The sequence below is a fragment of the Onychostoma macrolepis genome, chromosome 05 (assembly GCF_012432095.1).
Source record: "Onychostoma macrolepis isolate SWU-2019 chromosome 05, ASM1243209v1, whole genome shotgun sequence".
Lineage (NCBI taxonomy): Eukaryota > Metazoa > Chordata > Actinopteri > Cypriniformes > Cyprinidae > Onychostoma > Onychostoma macrolepis.
Genome location: NC_081159.1, coordinates 39,860,605 through 39,881,698, shown reverse-complemented (window position 1 = coordinate 39,881,698; position 21,094 = coordinate 39,860,605). Strand labels below are relative to the sequence as shown.

Below are 21,094 nucleotides of genomic sequence, written 5' to 3'. Positions count from 1 at the left end.
ATCTAGACGGGGACTCTTATATTGAAATGTGTTTACTAATTCCAGATGCTCTTTTAAATAGCCTGTTTTGACATTAAAATGCACAGCACTCACATTTAAATCACAGCCTTTGAAGTTTAATAATCACATTAAGCTGCATCTCAATTCCTGTTTTCCAGTCTCGAATTTAAGATCTTCTAAGATGATTTATAAATTTTTAGGATAATTAAGACTTTATAATTAACCTTAAATTTGAATTTAAGACACTTTAAGGACCCATGTGGACCTACTTTCTATTCGTGCATGCTCCGAAATACATTTTACAGTCCATATACATCAATAGTTAGTCGTAAATGCGAGTGAAATGATTGCTCTGTTGAGTCCTGTAAAATTAAATTTATTCATTAAACTTGGATAGAAGTAAATATTTTAACATTACGAAAAGTTAAACACTTCACCTTTAATGTGCAGAGACAACTAATGTTAATACTTTAGAATAAGATTCCATTTGTTAATATTAATTAACTGCACTTGTCAAACATGAACAAACAATGAAAAGTGCTTCTAAAGCATTTATTAATCTTAATGTTCATTTCAATATTTCCTAATACATTATTAAAATCAAAAGTTGTATCTGTTTATATTATTTAATGGATTTTTGAACTAACAATTGACAGTTGTACTTTCATTAACTGATGTTTTTTGTGTATGTATTTCTCATTAGTAATGTTAATGTGTTACCCAACTAACACTCGGCAGGGAAACTGTGTATGAAGTGTATGAATTTTGTGCTCTCATTCGCATTAACAAGAAATGTTACAAATGTGCTGAATACCTTCCCAGTCGAGCGTCTGGAAGAAGTTGTTGGCGTTGGTGTCGGTGCTTTGAGGAGAAAGGGAATCTGGGTCGGTCTGTGGCCCTTCAGGCGAAAGCTCTGGCTGGGCCGGTTCAGAGGTGTAACAGGCTGTGGAACCAGGCTGACGTGGAAGCTCTGGTTTACCTGACCAACCAGAAAGATTAAGAAGAAAACAGCTGAAACTAATAGGAAATGTATATATAAATTTGTATCATAATGAAGATGAGAAACAAGGACAGGGTAGTTTTTAAAACTTGTACAAATAAAATTAATACCATAAAGGTGAAAAATATCATCAAAAAGTTGATTTCACTAATTCCATTCAAAAAGTGAAACTTGTATATTATATTCATTCATTACACACAGACTGATATATTTTAAATGTTTATTTCTTTTAATTTTGATGATTAGAGCTTACAGCTCATGAAAGTCAAAAATCAGTATAAATGACCATCCCTACAGTATAAATTCTGGGTATCTCTTGTTTTTTGAAACCACAGTAATGGGGAAGACTGCTGACTTGGCAATGATCCAGAAGACGAACATTGACACCCTCCACAAAGAGGGTAAGTCACAGAAGGTCATTACTGAAAGGTGTGGCTGTTTACAGAGTGCTGTATCAAAGCATATTAAATGCAAAGTTGGCTGGATGAAGAATTTGGGTAGGAAAAGGTGCACAAGCAACAGGGATGACCGCAAGCTTGAGAATACAGTCAAGCAAAGCCGATTCAAACACTTGGGAGAGCTTCACAAGGAGAGAACTGAAGCTGGAGTCAGTGCATCAAGAGTCACCACGCCAGACGCCTTCAGGAAAAGGGCTACCAAGCCACTTCTGAACCAGAGACAACGTCAGAAGCATCTTAACTGGGCTGTGGAGAAAAGAACTGGACTGTTGCTCAGTGGTCCAAAGTCCTCTTTTCAGATGAAAGTAAATTTTACATTTCATTTGGAAATCAAGGTCCCAGAGTCTGAAGGAAGAGTGGAGAGGCACAGAATCCATGTTGCTTGAAGTCCAGTGTGAAGTTTCCACAGTCAGTGATGATTTGGGCTGCCATGTCATCTGCTGGTGTTGGTCCACTGTGTTTTCTGAAGTCCACAGTCAACGCAGCCATCTACCAGGAAATTTTAGAGCACTTCATGCTTCCTTCTACTGACAAGCTTTATGGAGATGCTGATTTCATTTTCCAGCAGGACTTGGCACCTGCCCACACTGCCAAAGGTACCAAAAGCTGGTTCAATGACCATAGTGTTACTGTGCTTGATTGGCCAGCAAACTCGCCTGACCTGAACCCCATAGAGAATCTATGGGGTATTGTCAAGAGGAAGATGAGAGACACCAGACCCAACAATGCAGAAGAGCTGAAGGCCACTATCAGAGCAACCTGGGCTCTCATAACACCTGAGCAGTGCCACAGACTGATCGACTCCATGCCACGCCGCATTGCTGCAGTAATTCAGGCAAAAGGAGCCCCAACTAAGTATTGAGTGCTGTACATGCTCATACTTTTCATTTTCATACTTTTCAGTTGGCCAAGAATTCTAAAAATCCTTTCTTTGTATTGGTCTTAAGTAATATTCTAATATTTTGAGATACTGATTTTTGACTTTCATGAGCTGTAAGCTCTAATCATCAAAATGAAAAGAAATAAACATTTGAAATATATCAGTCTGTGTGTAATGAATGAATATAATATACAAGTTTCACTTTTTGAATGGAATTAGTGAAATAAATCAACTTTTTGATGATATTCTAATTATTTGACCAGCACCTGTATATGACCCTGGACCACAAAAGTCTTAAGTCGCTGGGGTATATTTGTAGCAATAGCCAAAAATACACTGTATGGGTCAAAATTATAGATTTTTCTTTTATGCCAAAAATCATTAGGATATTAAGTAAAGATCATATTCCACGAAGATATTTTGTAAATTTCTTACCGTGAATATATCAAAACTTGATTTTTGACTAGTAATATGCATTGCTAAGAACTTCATTTGACAACTTTAAAGGCGATTTTCTCTGTATTTTGATTTTTTTGCACCCTCAGATTCCAGATTTTCAAATAGTTGTATATGGGCCAAATATTGTCCAAACCTAACAAACCATACATCATCTGAAAGCTGAATAAATAAGCTTTCCATTGATGTATGAATCTCAATTTTGAAAAATTGACACTTAAGACTGGTTTTGTGGTCCAGGGTCACATATGTCCATGCAGAACAAACCTAAGTAATCTCAAAATAATGTATCGCCTATTCTTTTACTTCGTTAAACATTATTACATACATACAAATTTAAATTTGTGTGTGTACTAATATATCATTGCATACAAAATAATGGCTGATTTATTTTGGATTTTGCAGATATAATAATAAATAACATATTTAAAGAAAGGCACCATACAGATTATTGTGCCAAAACTAGTCAAATCTATATACTGAATGTGTTAAATAATGTTCTTAGTCTTTACTTCCTTTGACAGGGAAGAATCAAATGCTACATAGTAGGGGTGGGCGATATGACCAAAATCTTATATCACGATATGACTAATTTTATAATCACGATAACGATATATATCATGATATAGTAATTTTTTTTCTTTTAAAAAGGTTTTTATAAGGTTTTTGATACCATAGAATTTTCATAATCCTTGTCACCAATGTCAATATCAAACTAATACAAGCCTAAAAATAGACAAAAAAAAAAAAAAACTCAAGCTCACTGAAAATAAATAAACAGTCAGTGATGAAATAAGTATAAGAAACTAAATTGCAAGCAATAGGACAGAAAACTACAATAAATAAGAAACGCTACATACATTGTGTAAATGAATTAGTCTTCACTGTGCTAATTATATCTATCTATCTATGATAGATATAATTAACAAGTGTATTATGTATAGATTCTATATATATATATATATATATATATATATATATATATATATATATATATATATATATATATCATTATTTTTATTATTATTTCTTCTTATTAAAGTTACAAAAGTGATTTAATCAAGAGCAGTGAGAGATTTTCTAGCAATGTGCTATGATTAATATGAATGGCAGACAGAACGAATATTGGACAGCTTCCCCTTTAAGACCGAAGTCCGGATCCAATATACTGTTACACATGCGTTTTCTCTTTTAGCTGTTTCCTCTCGCTTAAGACCTAAACCGCTGTCTTTATGAGGATACTTGCCAAGACGGGGATTCTGACGCATATAAGTGTGTTTATAATCGTTCAAAGTCAATAAAGAGGCAAAAAAAAATAAATAAATAAATAAAAAAAAAAACGCGGTCCTCTCACATAGAAACGGAGACAGCGCACGCATATAGCTCTGTTGTTTGTGTTTTAACGGCTTAAAATTGCTTGTTTTAAAACTGCAGTGCTTAAAAACACGTGTCCATGCTACAGATGTAGTCCCTAGTTTAGGAACGAGCTCCTCGTTTTGTTCTGGTTCTGTCTCCCCTTCATGCCCCGTGGTGGTGTGTAAAGATCGCACTCAACCAAATGATTAAAAAATACTACCGTAAACAATGTATTTTGCAACACCACGAAATAAACGATAGAACATAATATGAAACGATAGACTTTTTATTTCGTCCATCCGATATATATCGTCATATCGCACAGCCCTACTAGATAGAGTTTACTGTGTAACCAAATACCAATAATATACAGAATAAAAATAAGAATGTGTTACTTTTAATTAGAAACATGCTTAAAATGGACAGGGACTCTTATTTTGAAATGTCTATGCACTCTTACAACCATCCACAAAATATTAAAACAAAAACACCATAATGTAAACACTGTCATAATTCATCAACAGCGGATCATAAGCAATCTCTTGCCATAAATGCCCAGTACTCACTGATCTTGGTCATTACAAGTTTGATAATCACGTTTGGCTGTATTTCAATTCCCGTTATTCTGTGGCAAAATTTAAGACCTCCTAAAATGATATTTAAGACTTTTGCTATACCATTTTAAGACTTTTTAAAGAGACACGAAAACCCTGAAAAATGGCCAAATAGAGAGAAAACTCACCAAATTTTGTCAGGATCTCTTGCTGTTCATCTCGGCTGGAGAAGAGGATTTTGGGATTGAGTCCTTTTGTGGCAAAGTTTTCCCAAGGCGGAGTCTTGTTGCTAGGGCGATCCTGAGGCTCCACCTCCACATTTACATGCACCTGGAAGAGGTCGGGGTATTTCTCCTGGATGTCGCAAGCATCGAGATCATACCTGCAAATACACGCAGCACCATCATTATAAAAGAGCATCACATTTTGACGCACAACAAAAACTGAAACTGAAATGTAATGCAAAACTTACTTTGCAAATTTGACGGTGGAGGCATTTCTGGGCACAAACCCAGAATGGAACTGAATCTGGAACATCTTCATGGAAGCCATCTACAAAAACCACAACATAACATGTCGGCAATGATTGGCAAATAAGGAACAATATTAAGATGGTTCACTGTTTTTTTTCGGTGCTGTTTGATTGTGAGATTTGTTGCGTTTGATTACAAGTTTAGAAGGTTTTGTCCACAAAATGCAAGGGATAATTCATTTAACAGGGAAAACACATTAGATTAATATATATTTTTAATAAAACAATGCATTTTTCATTATGGTGGCTTTAAATGGGCAGATTTACAACATACGAGGTACAATTTGTAAAGGATGCACAACTTTATTTATTTGTAATTCATTTGAACAAATTTATTTTCTAAATCTGTTTGTTCGGGGTTAATTGGGGAGAGAGAGACTGAAAACGTAAAAAGTCTTACAACATTATTATAATTACATTCACTTTTGTAAATATATATTTTTTTTTTAAAAAGATACACAATGGTATATTTGTCCTAAATTTGTTTTGCTTAAATTGTCAGTAAGGGCCAAACTACTGTTCTTACATTGCCGTTTACATCCTAATCCATTATTGCCATTTGTATGATAATAATGCCATTCCTAATAAATTTACAGTGCAACTGGTCATTAACATTTTATTTGCATTTGTTAATTTCTACTAATAAACATGTACCGGGACAGTATGCATAAATATCAGTCACTGTGTGTGTCTTACTTTGGCCTGCAGACGTCCGCCCAGCGTAGAGCGTGCATGATAAATCACTATGAGCACGTCTCCCTGCACAGTTATATTCAGAGGAATCTCCCCTCGCCCGTCCTCCATCTTAAAATCCCTGCAGAAACGTCAAAGGTAGTTAGACATACAGACACGGTGTACATTCTTTTTTTCAACAATGTCCATTAGCAAGGTTGACTTACTTCATTCTGTCATATTCCTGTGAAGTGGTTGCGACGCGCTCGTCACCGACGTAAACCTCACAGAACGGCCGACAGCCGTTTCTCTGCTTATTAAAGAGTGGCACGGGAGTCATGGCGACGGAGCGGATGGTTATAGGCTTGCTGTGGGGAATTATGGGCTCATCTGCCATCATATCACACATGTACTCAATATACCTACAAACAACAACAGTCATCAGTTAATGCAATTCATCGGCAACTACATATTTTGACCTTGACATGAACCCAAATTTACAAGGCTATACCCAAGACTTTTGTAACTTCTCCATTGCAACATTAACAAAATTGTTGAACATGTGTAGCTCAGGAACAGAATGTGTAGTTGTTTTGCTTCAGATATCAGGCAAGGTTTTCGTACCAAAAACAGTTAAATAATTTTTTACATGCCTATTTTCACCCTCCTCTCTGACCCTTTATTTAAAACAGGCTGTTACTCTACTCTTCTATATGCAAAAGATCATATTTGAAAAGATTTCAATACACCAGGGGTTTGAACAAAAAGCTTTTTAAAGGCAATAGTGAAGTTTTACACTATGATAATGTTGATTGCTTAGAAAGCACCATTAGCAACCTGCAAAATCACGGTTCAACATCTATCAGAAACTCCTAGTTTCACAATCAAATCCAAATTGGCACAAAAAAATGCTCAGAACCATCTTAATTTTGGTCAATTTCTTATTATGGTGGCTTAAAATTGCTGGACAAATGAGGTACAATTTGTTAAAGATGCGCAATGGTGATTGTATTTTTTATGTTTTTTAATTATTTATGTATTTAATTGTACTCGTTTATTAATGATTATGATTATTTAAATTTATTTCTCCCGAGTTAGTTAGTATGGTTTAGTTGGAGAGATTGAAAGTATGTAACAAGTGTCAACTGCATTCATTCAAGCATTCTTGAAATTAAAAATAATTTATAAAAAGGTTTTAAATTGCAACAGGGAAGACTGCTTATCAAGTACCATTAACATTCAGTACAATCATCACAGTTCATCATCTAACATCTGTAATGAGACATTTGACCTCATTCTCATGAACAGTGAAAAATGAGATGAGATTTCACACATCAGGAGATATCATACATGAGATATTTGCACAAATGTGTGCTCTCTGTGTTGCAAAGCTGCCTAAAAGCATCTTTAACATTTTAGTCCTTTTATGCATTACTGAGGTGACCATTTGGACTTCCATAAAACCTCTATAAAGTATATTTTTGCATGCATTATTTAAGTCACAAGGTTTACCAACCTTACACAATTATGACAGGAGGTTAAGTATGTAACACATATAATAAATGAGCCTGGAGGCAATCCTTTGGTATTTTAACATTAAGCCTGATCTTTTATTTGGATTTTAGTAATTTTGTTTCATATTTGTCTTTATTTTAGTTTTTGTAAAATATGTCTATATAGTTAGACAAAGTTTTCAGTTCATGTTTATTTTATATCATGTAATGAAAATATTTTTATGGTTTCAATTTTTGTTAACAATAATAACCCTGGTAATTCTTAACTAAAACTATTACATATTTTTTGTTAATTGAAATGAAGCTGGTTTAAAACAATATGTGTATTAGATGAAATAAAAATTAGATTTTTTCCCTTGGCAACTAACTGATTAAATAAGCTAAAATTGAAGTACTAAAATGACTAAAAGCACAAAACAAAATCACTAAAACTGAAAATGAAAACTGAACATATAAAAATAAAAGCTAATTCCAAATTGTAATGAATTCTTTAATAGTATGTAAAAATGATAAAGTAACGTTGCCTAGGTTCTGGGAGCAGCAGAACTGAATGTCACTTCCTTTACTTTTAGCTGACAAAGTCACTGTTATCAGCTCCAGCAACCACACACATTCACACTTGGTTAGAATCAAAAGAGTCCCATGAGTTTGCGAAGTTCGGCAGAAGCTCTTGGCGAGCTGAAGAACATTTGTGGCAGGAAGTGACCTCAACACCAAAGAACCGTGACACCTGCGGCTGACTGCTCATGTGCATGCACCTGAGCTTCTGAATTAATCCTCCGAGTCTATTTCTGCTCTAGAACAACCTGCCCTGACATGGTTCCTTTGAATTAAGACGTACCACACACCACAGAGTGAGAAAAAGACAGGAAGTTGTTACCGTTTGTGTGAGGGCGAGATGCCCGGTGGGCATCGCTTCATACTGAACATGTAAACTGCAGCCTCAGCTGTAGAGAACAGACGACAGAAACAGAGGAACGCACAAACCACCACAGCCGACGCTGCCCGTCCATCCTACAAAAACACACAACCGCAATATGAAGACGACAGGACACACCAGGATTCCCAAGCATAATTTTTCTTCAGAATATGCTGAATTAAATGAATTGGGATGTTAAAATGTTATTAAAACTAAGATAAGGACTTGTTAACAAAGACCACAGTGTAATAGTTGGATTGTGGGCAGTTTATATAATAACATTGTTGGAAAAGGGCTGTGTGTTTACTCACCAGACAATGTACGATGCAGATGTTCCTCTGGTCCTGTTTGAGCCACTGGTGCATGTTTTTACATATACTGTACAAGTTCTTCAGTGTAGGAGCTCGTCTAGGTTGCCAGCCACACTCTGATACCTGCACACACGACACAATTATGAGTTTCATTTTCATTTTAATGGCTGAATCCCCCATTATAATGGTTGTAATAAATGTAAATGTCAAATTAAAAAGCATGTCTAATCAACTGAATTTATAAAACTTTAACAATTTATTAATGTATTGAATTGTTTTTACAATAAACAATTAAATGTTTTATTTTTCAGAAATTCTGTGCTTCATGTTCCTGGATTAATAATTTAATATAAATGTATTATCAAGATCAGTGGTAATCAAATAAAGACATAAACAATTCCTGTTATTTTTTTGCCATAAAGTGCTTTACAACAAGTTTACAAAATCACAATATGATTGAGTGTAAAACTACTTTTGATTTATTAATTCAAAATTTGCCAAATTCCACGACATTCCATGTAATACTGTAAATTACATTTTAATGACTGGATTTCATGTTTTCCATATCACAAAAATCATTGGGCCAGAAAAACAATTATAACATGTGTTGGAAATAAACCTTAGAGTAGATGCCATATTTAAAGGTGAGATGTGACATTACCTTACCACTACTGTCAAAAATAACGACTGTTTACAAACTGCTGGTTGAAAAAATATAGCCCCGCCCCAAATTCATGCCATTGGCTGAATCTATGCTTCTGTATTTCTACTCAGCCTTGTTTTAATTCATATCAAATTAACTCTTTTTTGCAGTGTTATTTTAGTCTTATTAATATACTATCATAGCAATTATTAATATTTTAACCTAAACTAGTTTCTATTTTTATATTTTCATATTTTATGTTCATATATTCAGTTTTCTTTTTAATTTAAGTTCTAATTTAAGTTGTTATATGATTTTATTTCTATTTTTTCTATTGAGCTTTAGGGTATTTTTTTATTTCAGTTTTAATTTTAGAGCTTCAAATTAACTTTAAAAACTTTGGGGAAAAAAAGAAGCAGCAGCTTGTGATCTAATATGTATATTTTATTTTTGAAAAAATTATTTGTAATAATTTAGGTTTTTGTTAACAATAACAACACTGGATTTATGATACTAGGATAAGACATCAATTTAGATCCCTGTAATCTATTAATCATTCATTACTGCTTTGCTATCCACTCTCACCCTGTTGTGAAACCTGGCCGGTCTGTAGGAGCGTTTGGAGAGGTTGTACACTGCATAATGACCCGCGTGTCGAGAATCCAGGAACAGACGCACATCCTCAATGTTATTCTTAATGGCAGATTCAACACCTTCAGCTGGGAAAGACATGACTGCAAAAACAAATACATATAAACAGGTAAATAACGTTCAGGCATTGAAAATGAATCTGAAAGCCGTATTGCACAGATGAGTGTACCTGCTACTCTGGTGGTGATGTAGGACAGGTCCAGGTCTCCTTTAGCATAACTGAGACAGAACAGGACACAGCTTTAGATGCATGAACACAACAGCAATCCAAGAACTAAAAGAACATCTAGATCACAGGCTAAACCTCGACAGAAAACCTGTCGACAGGAATAAGAGTAATTAAAACTCAACCAGTCAACAAACTTTATTACAAATTTTGCAGAAATCTGGGTCTAAAAAGGCAAAGACTTAAAGGAATAGTTCACTCAAAAAGGAAAAGTGACTTATATTCATTCTGATATATATATATACACTACATTTCAAATGTTTGGGGTCAGTAAGATTTTATAAATTTTACTGATTTTATTTTAAGTCTATTTCACAATATTACTGTTTTTACTGTATTTTGATCAAATAAATGCAGCTTTGGTGATCATAAGAGTTCATAATCATTAGAAGGCTTGGGATATATAGTGAACTATTCCTTTGAAGTCATTCGAGGAGCAGCACTCACATATATGAATTTAGTAGGCAGCTGTTTTAACTTTTAAGAAACTCTACTGATCAGGATAATGCTGTGCTGATGGGAGCAGACTGTGGTTAAGAACAAACAGCGAACAAAGCCATGAGATGAAGGTGGCATGAAGTTCACACACCATCTCTGCACATACACACGTAACGCAAACAAAGACACACAGGCGCTGTCCCATAGTTACCTGGAGCTGCAAAGGGTTGGAGATTTGGGACCAAGAGACGTGATTCAGGAACAAAATGAACAAAACAAGACAATGAACAAAACAAAATGAAAGCAAAAATGGGCCAAATGAGGAGGAAATAAACTTGACAGACTTGTGGAGACGTGAGGGGGTAATTATTAAACATGATTAATAAATGCAAACAGATTATGGAGGGGGAGTGGAGGGGAATTTATGTCCTGGTAGATCAGTTTGTGTCATAAACAAAATGCTGATTGAGTTTACCAAGAGATTAATGTCCACTCACTGCAATTAGACAGATCAAATTTACCTTCGTATGAAGATAATGATGATCAAATCAACATGGACTCAGAATTGACCCCATTTACATTTATAAATGTCATTTGTTTTGAGTATGGTGCATAAGCATGTTATTCTACAGAAAAACATACAAAAAAGCAGGGGCCGCAGACTAACTCATTACAAAGAAACGGTTCAAATGAGTCAATTATTCGTTAAATAGGATATCATAACTTGCACATACATTGTGCAGGAATAATTGTGCAGCATGCATTGTAATGAGGTAGTATCTTATAATTTATTTTTTTATGTTTATTTTTCATATTTGAGTCAGTGTTGTTATTGGTAACTAACATAAAAACCATTACAAAATAAGGTTCTGTTAACTGAAATAAAGCTGAAATAAAATAAGAACTAAAATGACCTAAATTACTAAAACTAAAACATAAATGAAAAGCTAAATAGGAAAATAAATGAATAAATTAAATGTCAAAATACATAAAATAACTAAAACATAAACTAATTTTAAAATGAATAAAAAAAACAATTAAAGATAAATAGGAATATTTAATAACAATGACAAAAGGCATAACATTACTAATAAAGCTAAAATTGAAGCTAAATATGAATATTTGAAAAAATAATAATGACAAAAAAAGAAATAAAATTACAAACATTTAAACTAAAATAAAATAAAAACATTTAAAGCGAAATAGGAGTATTTACAAATCATTGTCTTGTTTTGTTCAATAACAATGACAAATTACTAAAATTAAATCTAGAATTTTTTTTTCTAAAAGTAAAATAAAATTAAAATGAAAATTGAAAATATAAATTCAAATAATTAAAAACTACTATAATAGTAAAAACAAATGCATGTAGCGCAATGTTTGGGTAAAATACTCCCCTTTTAATTATAATATTAGATATTTTTATATATTATAATTTTGAAATTAAACAAAATATATTTATAAATCAAGAATTCTCATGCTCAAGTTAGTCCTCCATCATCTTGAATGGATATTTTCATCACAATGCCATCTCTCTGTGAAGAATACTTGTAATGCTACTGCAAAATTTGGCCAGGACTGGAAGCTAGCATAATTATTCTGCCAACCTTTTGAAACCACCTTCACGTCAGGACGTTGTGTCTTCGATGCCTTAAAATGCTAGAGCTCATGAAAAAGAGCTTCTGAATCGATTTATACTTAGAGCACAGACATTGGAAAACATGCTGAAAGCCAGCAGCGGGTGGCATTGTTTGTGAGCTAGATTAAGTGATATCAGATTAACCGCCGGCCGATTACTAGTACTCTCTCCACCACTACGACCTCTTCCTTCATTCGGCTGAATCTGTCAATGGCTCGGCGGAAAGAGATGCATCATAATGAAACCAAGGCAAGCCAAAAACACTCGAGCAAGGCGTGTGCACTAGTTAACGTGGGACAGCCGCAGGGGTGTTTTACTGCAGGCTGAATGCGTCGCTCACCTGGCCACCGACTGGATGACTTTGGAGGAAGTGTCTTTGATGTTGGTGAGGAATCTTTCGGTTCCTCCTTTAAGAATATCCAGGAAGCCTCCACCCATGGCCGGGTCTGTCTCGTACACACCTGGAGATGCAAACAGACACATAACTGCAGGCCAACGCATGTCAAAAGAGCTTTTACGGGACAACAGCTTTGATGAATATATTTGACACATGCACACAAGAAACGTCTCTTTGCAATAATCAGATCTACACTGTAAAAAATAAATAAAAAAAAGTTGAGCCAACTTAAAATTTTAAGGCAACCAGCTTCAGCAGATTTTGAGTTCTCTCAACTTGTCGTTTTAAGTTTATACAACAAAAATTTGAGAATCACCCACAAAAATAAGTTGAGCAAACTAAAAAATCTGCTGAAGCTGGTTGCCTTAAAATTTTAAGTTGGTTCAACTTTTTCTAAAGCTTTTTTTACAGTGTAGGAGTTAGTTCACACTAAAAGGCACACTTTTCATGCCATCAAAACTTTGCAAGATATTTAAGAGTTTTGAAAACACTACTATGAAAACAACACACATCTTCTGCTCGTCTCAGTTATATCGGATTTTAATGTTCCTAAACGTCTTCAGAAGGCTTTAATGTCTTCAGACTAAGTTGCCATTATAATAACCATTTATTTAGAATGACATCTGACAATACAGACTAGTACAGCTCGTTCTGCTTCTGTTCTTTTATTATTAATTTCATAGATAACATGAATAAATGCTTTTAAGGATCACTACATCAGTGCACCCTCAATATCAAATGCCGGTATTCATACACTTTTGTATTGCAATGCAAAACCAAATAACTAACATACATTAACCAATACAAAATTACTATTCAACCCAAAAGTAACTAAAAAACTAAAAACAATTAATAATAATTACAAAAATGAACCAACCTACTAACTAATCAACCAACCAATTAGTAACAGGAATAACTAGTAAAACTTTACAATAAGGTCTCATTCGTAAATATTAGTTAACATATACCAATAGCATTTGTTCGTCTTAATGTTAATTTTAACATTAACTAATATTTTTTAAAAAGAAAAAATATATTCAGAAGTTGCATCGATTAACAGTAATGCACTGTGAACTAAAATGAACATAGAATGAACAACTGCACTTTTTATTAACTAACATTAACAAAGACAAATAAATACTATAAAACAATTGTTCATTGTTAATTCACAGTTAAATGTTAACTAGAGACAATAATAAACATTAAATAAATAACTAAACCAAAACTAACAAATAATAATAATAATGATAATAAATAACCCAACCAAAAGTTTGTGAACTATGCAAATATGCATAGATGAAACAGATTATTTAGATATACAAGTCTTAAAGGTAAAGTAGCAAAAACAGCCTGCTTAATTTTTAGGGCTGTGTATTGGCAAGAATCTGGCGATACGATACGTATCACGATACAGGGGTTGCGATACAATGCGATACTGCAAGCAAGGCGATATTATTGGGATATTTCTTATTTTAGGAATAGGATATATTTTTAGGAAAGCTGTCATTAAGAGTACACCACCATATGCAAACCTTAGCAATACATAAATAAAAATTGTTTAAACAGAAAACACTGGGATCTGCATTTGCAATAATCAGTCCCTGTAACATTCAACGTTATTGAACCACTTTTTGTGCAGTACAAGTAAAGGGGGAAAAATTTAAGTGCTTGCAGGATTCTTTAGTTAAATGTATGTATAAAATGTATTTTATAAAAAAAAAGGCGAAGGCTCTTCAACACGGGATGCGGCAAGTGGCGGAACCGTGGTGGTGCTTGCGCCGCGGCCCCGGGGCGGACATTATCACAAAAGCCCAAATGATGCCCTAATGCTAGTATTTCCTGTCACTGTTTAAGTTCAGAGATGAAGACTGCTTTCTAGCGGTCGGGATATGGACTCAAAACGAAACAACTGCCATGAGTCTTGAGTTTTTAATTTATTTTTTAAAATATCGATATTCTGTTTTTGAGAATCAATACAGCCCTGCTAAAAAAAAAACAATAGAAGCCCAATAGAAACCATCACAGAAATTCTAATGGTTTCCATTAAAATACCGTTATAAACTATTAGCTTTTTCCAGTAAAACCATTACAAAATTCCTTTTTGTAATGTGTTTTGGGCATTTTTCCAATAGGATTTAACATCCCACCAATAGAATCCATCACATACCAGTAGACACCATTATAGTTTCCATTAAAACCAATACAATTCCCATTATAACCATTAAAACCATTACATGTTCTATTGTGTTTTGGGCAGGGTTCTACTAGTATCGCCAAACAAAATATCACGATACTCATGTGTATCGATATTTTCTTACACCCCTATTAATTTTCAGAGTCAGAGAGAGTAAAAGTAAACTGTTTTTTGGTGCAACAAATATTGTTTAACATAATAAGTGTTAATATAATTAAAGTTGAAAAAAAAGAAAAGCTACAAAAGTGTACAATATGATCCTTTTAATTGGCTGATATTTAGACTGTAAATTAAGAAACGAGATCGAGTGTGCAGTTATGTGAGAGGTATTATCACTTTCTGACTGTGTTCGCTCAGAAAATCAGAGTAAACTCAGCAGATGGTGACCAGAGGGTCAATCCTCTTACAGAAGGCACAGAGAAAGCATCTCTTGGGGTAAATATGGGGGCAGGGGCGTGTACGAGGCATTATCCGTTTGTGGACAGTATTATGACAGTGTGATGGTAGGTGGAGGGTTACACTCCTGAAACAAGTTACTTGTAAAACTAGCAGGCACGAGTGAGTGTCTTTATGTATAAGCACTTTAATTCATTTGTGTGTGAATGTCTGTCAGGTAAGAAGTCATGTAAGTAAGATGCTGTCTTAAAGAGCTCATTCAAACTGCGTGTGCAGTTTTAACAAAAGTGTAAATGAAATGACTGATGCTGCTTTATCCTGTCGCTCTCTAATAAAGTCTAATATACTCTTAGATATGAATCTCTCACAAACAAAATACTTCTCATTACCACAAAAGCTGGTGGGCCTAAAGCCACAAATCATTGATTACACAACCCAGCCAGTTCCTGAACACATCAATCTGTGGTATTAAGAGCTTTTCAGCAGTTTATCAAAGTGTAAAATAAAAAAAAATTAAAAAATACAGCTGTGCCGGATATTACTTGTGTATATTATTAAATGCTGCAAGTCACCATTTGTAGAGGGGAACTGTGAGCTTTACTTTACACAAGCACTAAAAAAAAATGGAATATTCATAGCTGATGAAATATTTCACAGCAGAGAATATGTATACTAACTAACCACCTTAAAATACATTAACACAAAATAAAAAAATAACTAACCAACCAACCAAAAAGATCCAAAAATATTATTAACCCATCAAAATTAACTAATAAGTATAACAATAACTAACAACACATATTAACAACAAAAACTACAAATTAGCAAAAAAAACAAAAAAAAAAAAAAAACACCACACACCAAACAACTACTGAGAATAACTAAAACAATCATTAAAAACAAACAAACAAACAAGAATAACAATAACTAACCAACATACTAACCACAAAAATAATAACAAAAATGAACAACCCAAACAATACTACAAAAGCTATAACTTTAAGTAAAAAAATAAAATAAAAACACAACAAAAAGTTCAAAAGTTCAAATCTGTATGAATAAAACAAGTGTAAATGAACCAAAAAAATAACTAACTGACCAACAAGAATAACTAAAGAAACAACCAGAACTACGTAAATAACAAACATTAACAATAACTAAAAAAATGATACCTTTACTACAAAAAAACAAACAAACATGCAAGCATTAAAAATAACTAAGTAGTAATCAATAAAAACTAACCAGAACAGTTAAAACAAACATTATTAACAAAATAAAAAAAACAGCTATCTAAAATAACTAATTAACTATATGCATGTTACAGAACTGAAAATGAAAAAAGGCATTAGAAAACAAAGAAAAACTTCCAAACGTAATGCATGTAAACACAGGATGTCAGCGCATCAACAGATCCTACGACTAGATAAGATCCAACAGCATGCTCTTCACTGATAGACTGCTCACCATTACAATACATTTGTAAGATCGCGTGATATCAGTCCGGAGAACAGATCATAACAATTACAAAGGGAGTGTTTAAATAAAAAGAATGTTACACATCTACTACAATGAAAATGGCTTGCCAAAAAACGCAGAACTCACCAGCATTGTGTATGTTGTTGATCTGTGAGGGAAGCTGCGCGCTGTTGTTCCCAAACCCTCCGTTCTGCTCCAGGAGCTGTAGGGATTCATAGCCGTCATACACAGACTTCAGACAGTAGTATGAACTTAACAGACTCATCAGGACAACAGTCCACTGCACACACACATCAGGAGCAAAGCAGGAGACCAGACTCCAGAATACACACGCTAGTCAGTAACAGCAGAACATTTTCTGCAGCTTGTGGCTGTTGGTGGTAATCACTTTAATCCAGAGAGAAACCCCTTCTTAACCCAGATCAGACGCCTCTAAAACCACCCTCTCCACCATGTGTGCATACAGCAGCATAACACTGACAATCGCACTCAAACCCTGCTGTTTGGATGCTCTGAACTAGATTATTCACGTGCAGGAATTATTAATCCAGGAGCCGTTCTTTGAGCTGGGACAGCCCTTGTCCTCCCTCTTGTTTACCAGTCTTTCCTCTGTTTCTGTCTTATGTAGTGAGATCAGTGGCCATTAGGTCAGAGAGAAAACGAGGGATGAGATGCTGCTTTGTCTCCAGGAGGTCATGGAGGGAGGGAGGAAAGGAAAGAACGAGAGAACGTCAAAGGAAGAGTGCGGCGGTGTCTCTAAATGGCTCTTCAGAGAGTTGTGATCAGTATGTGGGACTCTGCTCGTCTCTGCGGGTGTGTGTGTGTGTCTGAGTGTCAAAGAATGAGGGGTTTGTTTCAAATGAAGCACCAAAGGAGCCTCATTCAACCAACCCAACCAGTCGGGTGATCAAACAGAACCTCTGAAGGAGAGATTGCGAAAATCTATATAGGGTTGTTCAATCAATGGCTGATGCTGAGATATATACACATGTTATTGTTTTAGAATTTTTTTTATTTTTTAATATTTTAATTTAAAACGTATTTAATACATGTAATCTATTTATTTATGTAATATAATATTGACAGCAGCACGTATTTGTAATATATATATATATAAAATGGATCAATAAATACTATACAAATTATATTTATATTACATAAGAACATAGCAAATATTTAATACTATTTAAATTAACAAAAATATAAAATATAATTTGTACTGATTAAGTTGCACAATATGAATAATAATATACAAAATATATTAATAAATAAATACTTTAATAATTTGAAGAACTAATTAAAATAAAATAAATGAATTTATATGAATGTATTCGCATGCAAGGTGTATGTATATATATATATATATATATATATATATATATATATATATATATATATATATATATATATATATGTATATATATATATCCATCCATACATATTCGTGTGTGTGTATATATATATATATATATATATATATATATATATATATATATATATGTATATATATATATGTATATGTGTATATATATATATATATATATATATATATATATATATATATATATATATATATATATATATATATATATATATATATATATATATATATATATATATATATATATATATATATATATATATATATATATATATATATATATATATATATATATAAATATATATGTATTTAAATATATGTATTTGAATAAATACTGATTAATTCATCTTCAAAATAAATTATTTTAAATTAACAGCATTCCACCTAGTGCCAGTTACAAAATCTATCAACAGCCATGTTTGTACATCATGAACATTTTAAAAAATGTAAATAAAATTGTTTAAAAAAATGGTAATTGCAATTTTCGTATATTTTATTTGCTATATAATTAAATAGTTTTATACATGTATTGTATTTTGGCCACTCTGAGCTCTGGATATAAATATTAGTATCATTCTCACCCCCCCCACCCCATAAGAAAAAAATACAAATTTCTGTTGACTACTATAAACTAGTCTCTTGCATTGCATATTTAGCATGAAACCTAAAATTGACCAGTGAAAACTTGATCTGAGAGACGATCACAACACATTACGTTTTTGTTAGATGGTTTGTACCTCAGTAATGGGTGATTTTGGGTTGACATTTCTGGCTGCAGCGATCTCCTGCAGTTGGCTGACAAGCTCGTTGATTGACAGTCGCTCATCTGGGTTGATCTTCAACATTGATCCTGAAACAAACACACAAGGCTTTTGACACACAACAAATGCACAACAAACAAAAAGATATGATGTAAGAGAGATTTTGGTAAGAGGGAATGTAGTTAAGTTCCTGCAGGATGCTTACGGATGAGTTGGTGAAAGACTGTGTACTTGGTGTCATTCTGAGGAATGTTGTATTTGCCATTTACTATCTGGAGTTTGGCTCCCTCTTCAAATGGGTGCTGCTTAAAACAGAGCAGGTACAGGATGCAGCCCAGAGCCTAGAGAACAAACCAAGACTCTTTAAAAACCACAACAAGGACAAGAGGAAAAACCTGAAAAATATACTGTATCCTAAGCAGGTGCTATGTGAAAATTAATGCCAAAGTGCCTTCTTCACCTGGCTTGGACAAAAAAGTTTGCCTTTTTAAGCTTTCAACTTTGTCTCTAAAACAAATTTCCTTATGAGCCTTCTTATTTTTTCCGAAGTCTTCCAGAAAATGTGGAAAAAGTCATAACTAAACTAACTCACCCATATGTCTTGTTTCTCATTTATTGGGTAGTTGGAATAGAGGTCAATCATCTCTGGTGTCCTGTATGCTGGAGTCGTGTTTCTAGTAATCTAAGCGATAAAGAGAGAAACAAAAAAAGAAAAAGGAAATGATTTATAATTTAGTGGGTCTTTATGTTAAAAGATTGCATGCATGGATTATAATAATGGATGATTAAAGCATGTAAACACTTGCTCAACAATTGACACTACTGTTTAAAAGTTTGGAGTTGGACGGATTTTTTAAAATGTTTTAAAAGAAGTCTCATATGCCCACCAAGGCTGTTTAGTGGATCAAAAATACATTAAAAACGGTAATATTGTGAAATACAGTTCATTATATTACATGCTATATCACACTATATTCCAAGTCTTGAAAAGTCTGGGGTCTGTAATATTTTTGAAAGAAGTCTCTTATTTCAAATAACTGTTTTCTATTTGAATATTTAATTCATTCCTGTGATGCAAAGCTGAATTTTTAGCATCATTACTCCAGTCTTCGTGTGACATGATCCTTCAGAAATCATTCTAATATGCTGATTTGGTGCTGAAGAAACATTTCTTATTATTAACGTTGAAAACAGTGCTTCTTAATATTTTTGTGGAAACCATGATATAAAAAAAACATACTATTCCACTATAGTGTAGTTTTTAATCAATGTTTTCAAACTGTTAATATTTAAGAAGAATAAAAGTATAACAACTTTACTACAAGCTTTGCTTTGTAAAACGCTAAAAACTGGTCCTCATTAGAATTAGCTGCTAACAAGAATGCATTGAATAAATACAAACAGACATTCATGTGCAGAGAAATGGCGGGCTTTGTGGATTGCGTGGGTTTTCAATTTACTAGCAATAACTGATTTAAGACGACCAGAAACCAAACAAACTAATTTAATCAACAAAACAATTAAATCAGGGAATGCTTCCACGGGAAATAGCCAGAGATTTTAATACAATCACCGCAAAATATTTCTCTCCGGCCACGTAACACTGTAATCATTTCCACAATTATTGTGACAATCCATGGATCACAATCAAAACTATAGCAAAACGAACCAATCAGAGGACAGTGAGTGATGTCAAAGTGACGTTCACCTGGTGTTAATATTTATGTAGCGTAAAGCTAGATGGGCTGCTTGGAGAATATCATTTGTTGCGTTTTTTACCTCGTCTTCCACCATAGATCTCTTGTGAGCAGACCAGCTGTAGTCTGGGTAATGTGCCACGATGGTGGCGCTGCCAAAGTCACACAGCTTTATAGTGCCCTGATGACTGATCAATAAATTCTCAATCTACAGAAGAAGAAGAAGAAAAATTAATTTTATTGAACAATGTACTTGAATCATTTGGCACAGATCAAATGAGACACATATATATACACACACACATATATTAGTGCTGTCAAACGATTAATCGTATCCAAAATAAAAGTTTTTGTTTACATAATATGTCTGTGTATATTTATGTATGTATGTATGTGTGTGTATATATATATATATATATATATATATACATACACACACACACACACACACCATGATGGCATTATTTATTGCACTGCATTATGCAGATTTACATTAAAACATTTTTTATATAAATTAAAAAATTTAAATGATAAATAAAGTTA

The 21,094-nt window shown here is 33.5% G+C and overlaps 1 protein-coding gene across 1 annotated transcript in view; it reads right to left on the bottom strand.

The window, feature by feature from the left end:
- The window catches only part of gak (cyclin G associated kinase), a 39,674-nt gene that overhangs the window by 9,539 nt on the left and 9,041 nt on the right, over nucleotides 1-21,094 (bottom strand). Inside the window, exons 6-20 of the mRNA XM_058775611.1 lie at nucleotides 20,634-20,759; nucleotides 19,447-19,536; nucleotides 19,060-19,195; nucleotides 18,831-18,943; nucleotides 16,839-16,914; nucleotides 12,590-12,710; nucleotides 10,116-10,165; nucleotides 9,881-10,029; nucleotides 8,653-8,775; nucleotides 8,303-8,436; nucleotides 6,136-6,330; nucleotides 5,933-6,050; nucleotides 5,177-5,256; nucleotides 4,893-5,086; nucleotides 815-979 (exon numbers count right to left, since the gene is read on the bottom strand). Of these exons, the coding sequence (XP_058631594.1) occupies nucleotides 815-979; nucleotides 4,893-5,086; nucleotides 5,177-5,256; nucleotides 5,933-6,050; nucleotides 6,136-6,330; nucleotides 8,303-8,436; nucleotides 8,653-8,775; nucleotides 9,881-10,029; nucleotides 10,116-10,165; nucleotides 12,590-12,710; nucleotides 16,839-16,914; nucleotides 18,831-18,943; nucleotides 19,060-19,195; nucleotides 19,447-19,536; nucleotides 20,634-20,759 (1,870 nt within the window). The remainder of the gene's footprint in view (nucleotides 1-814; nucleotides 980-4,892; nucleotides 5,087-5,176; nucleotides 5,257-5,932; nucleotides 6,051-6,135; nucleotides 6,331-8,302; nucleotides 8,437-8,652; nucleotides 8,776-9,880; nucleotides 10,030-10,115; nucleotides 10,166-12,589; nucleotides 12,711-16,838; nucleotides 16,915-18,830; nucleotides 18,944-19,059; nucleotides 19,196-19,446; nucleotides 19,537-20,633; nucleotides 20,760-21,094) is intronic.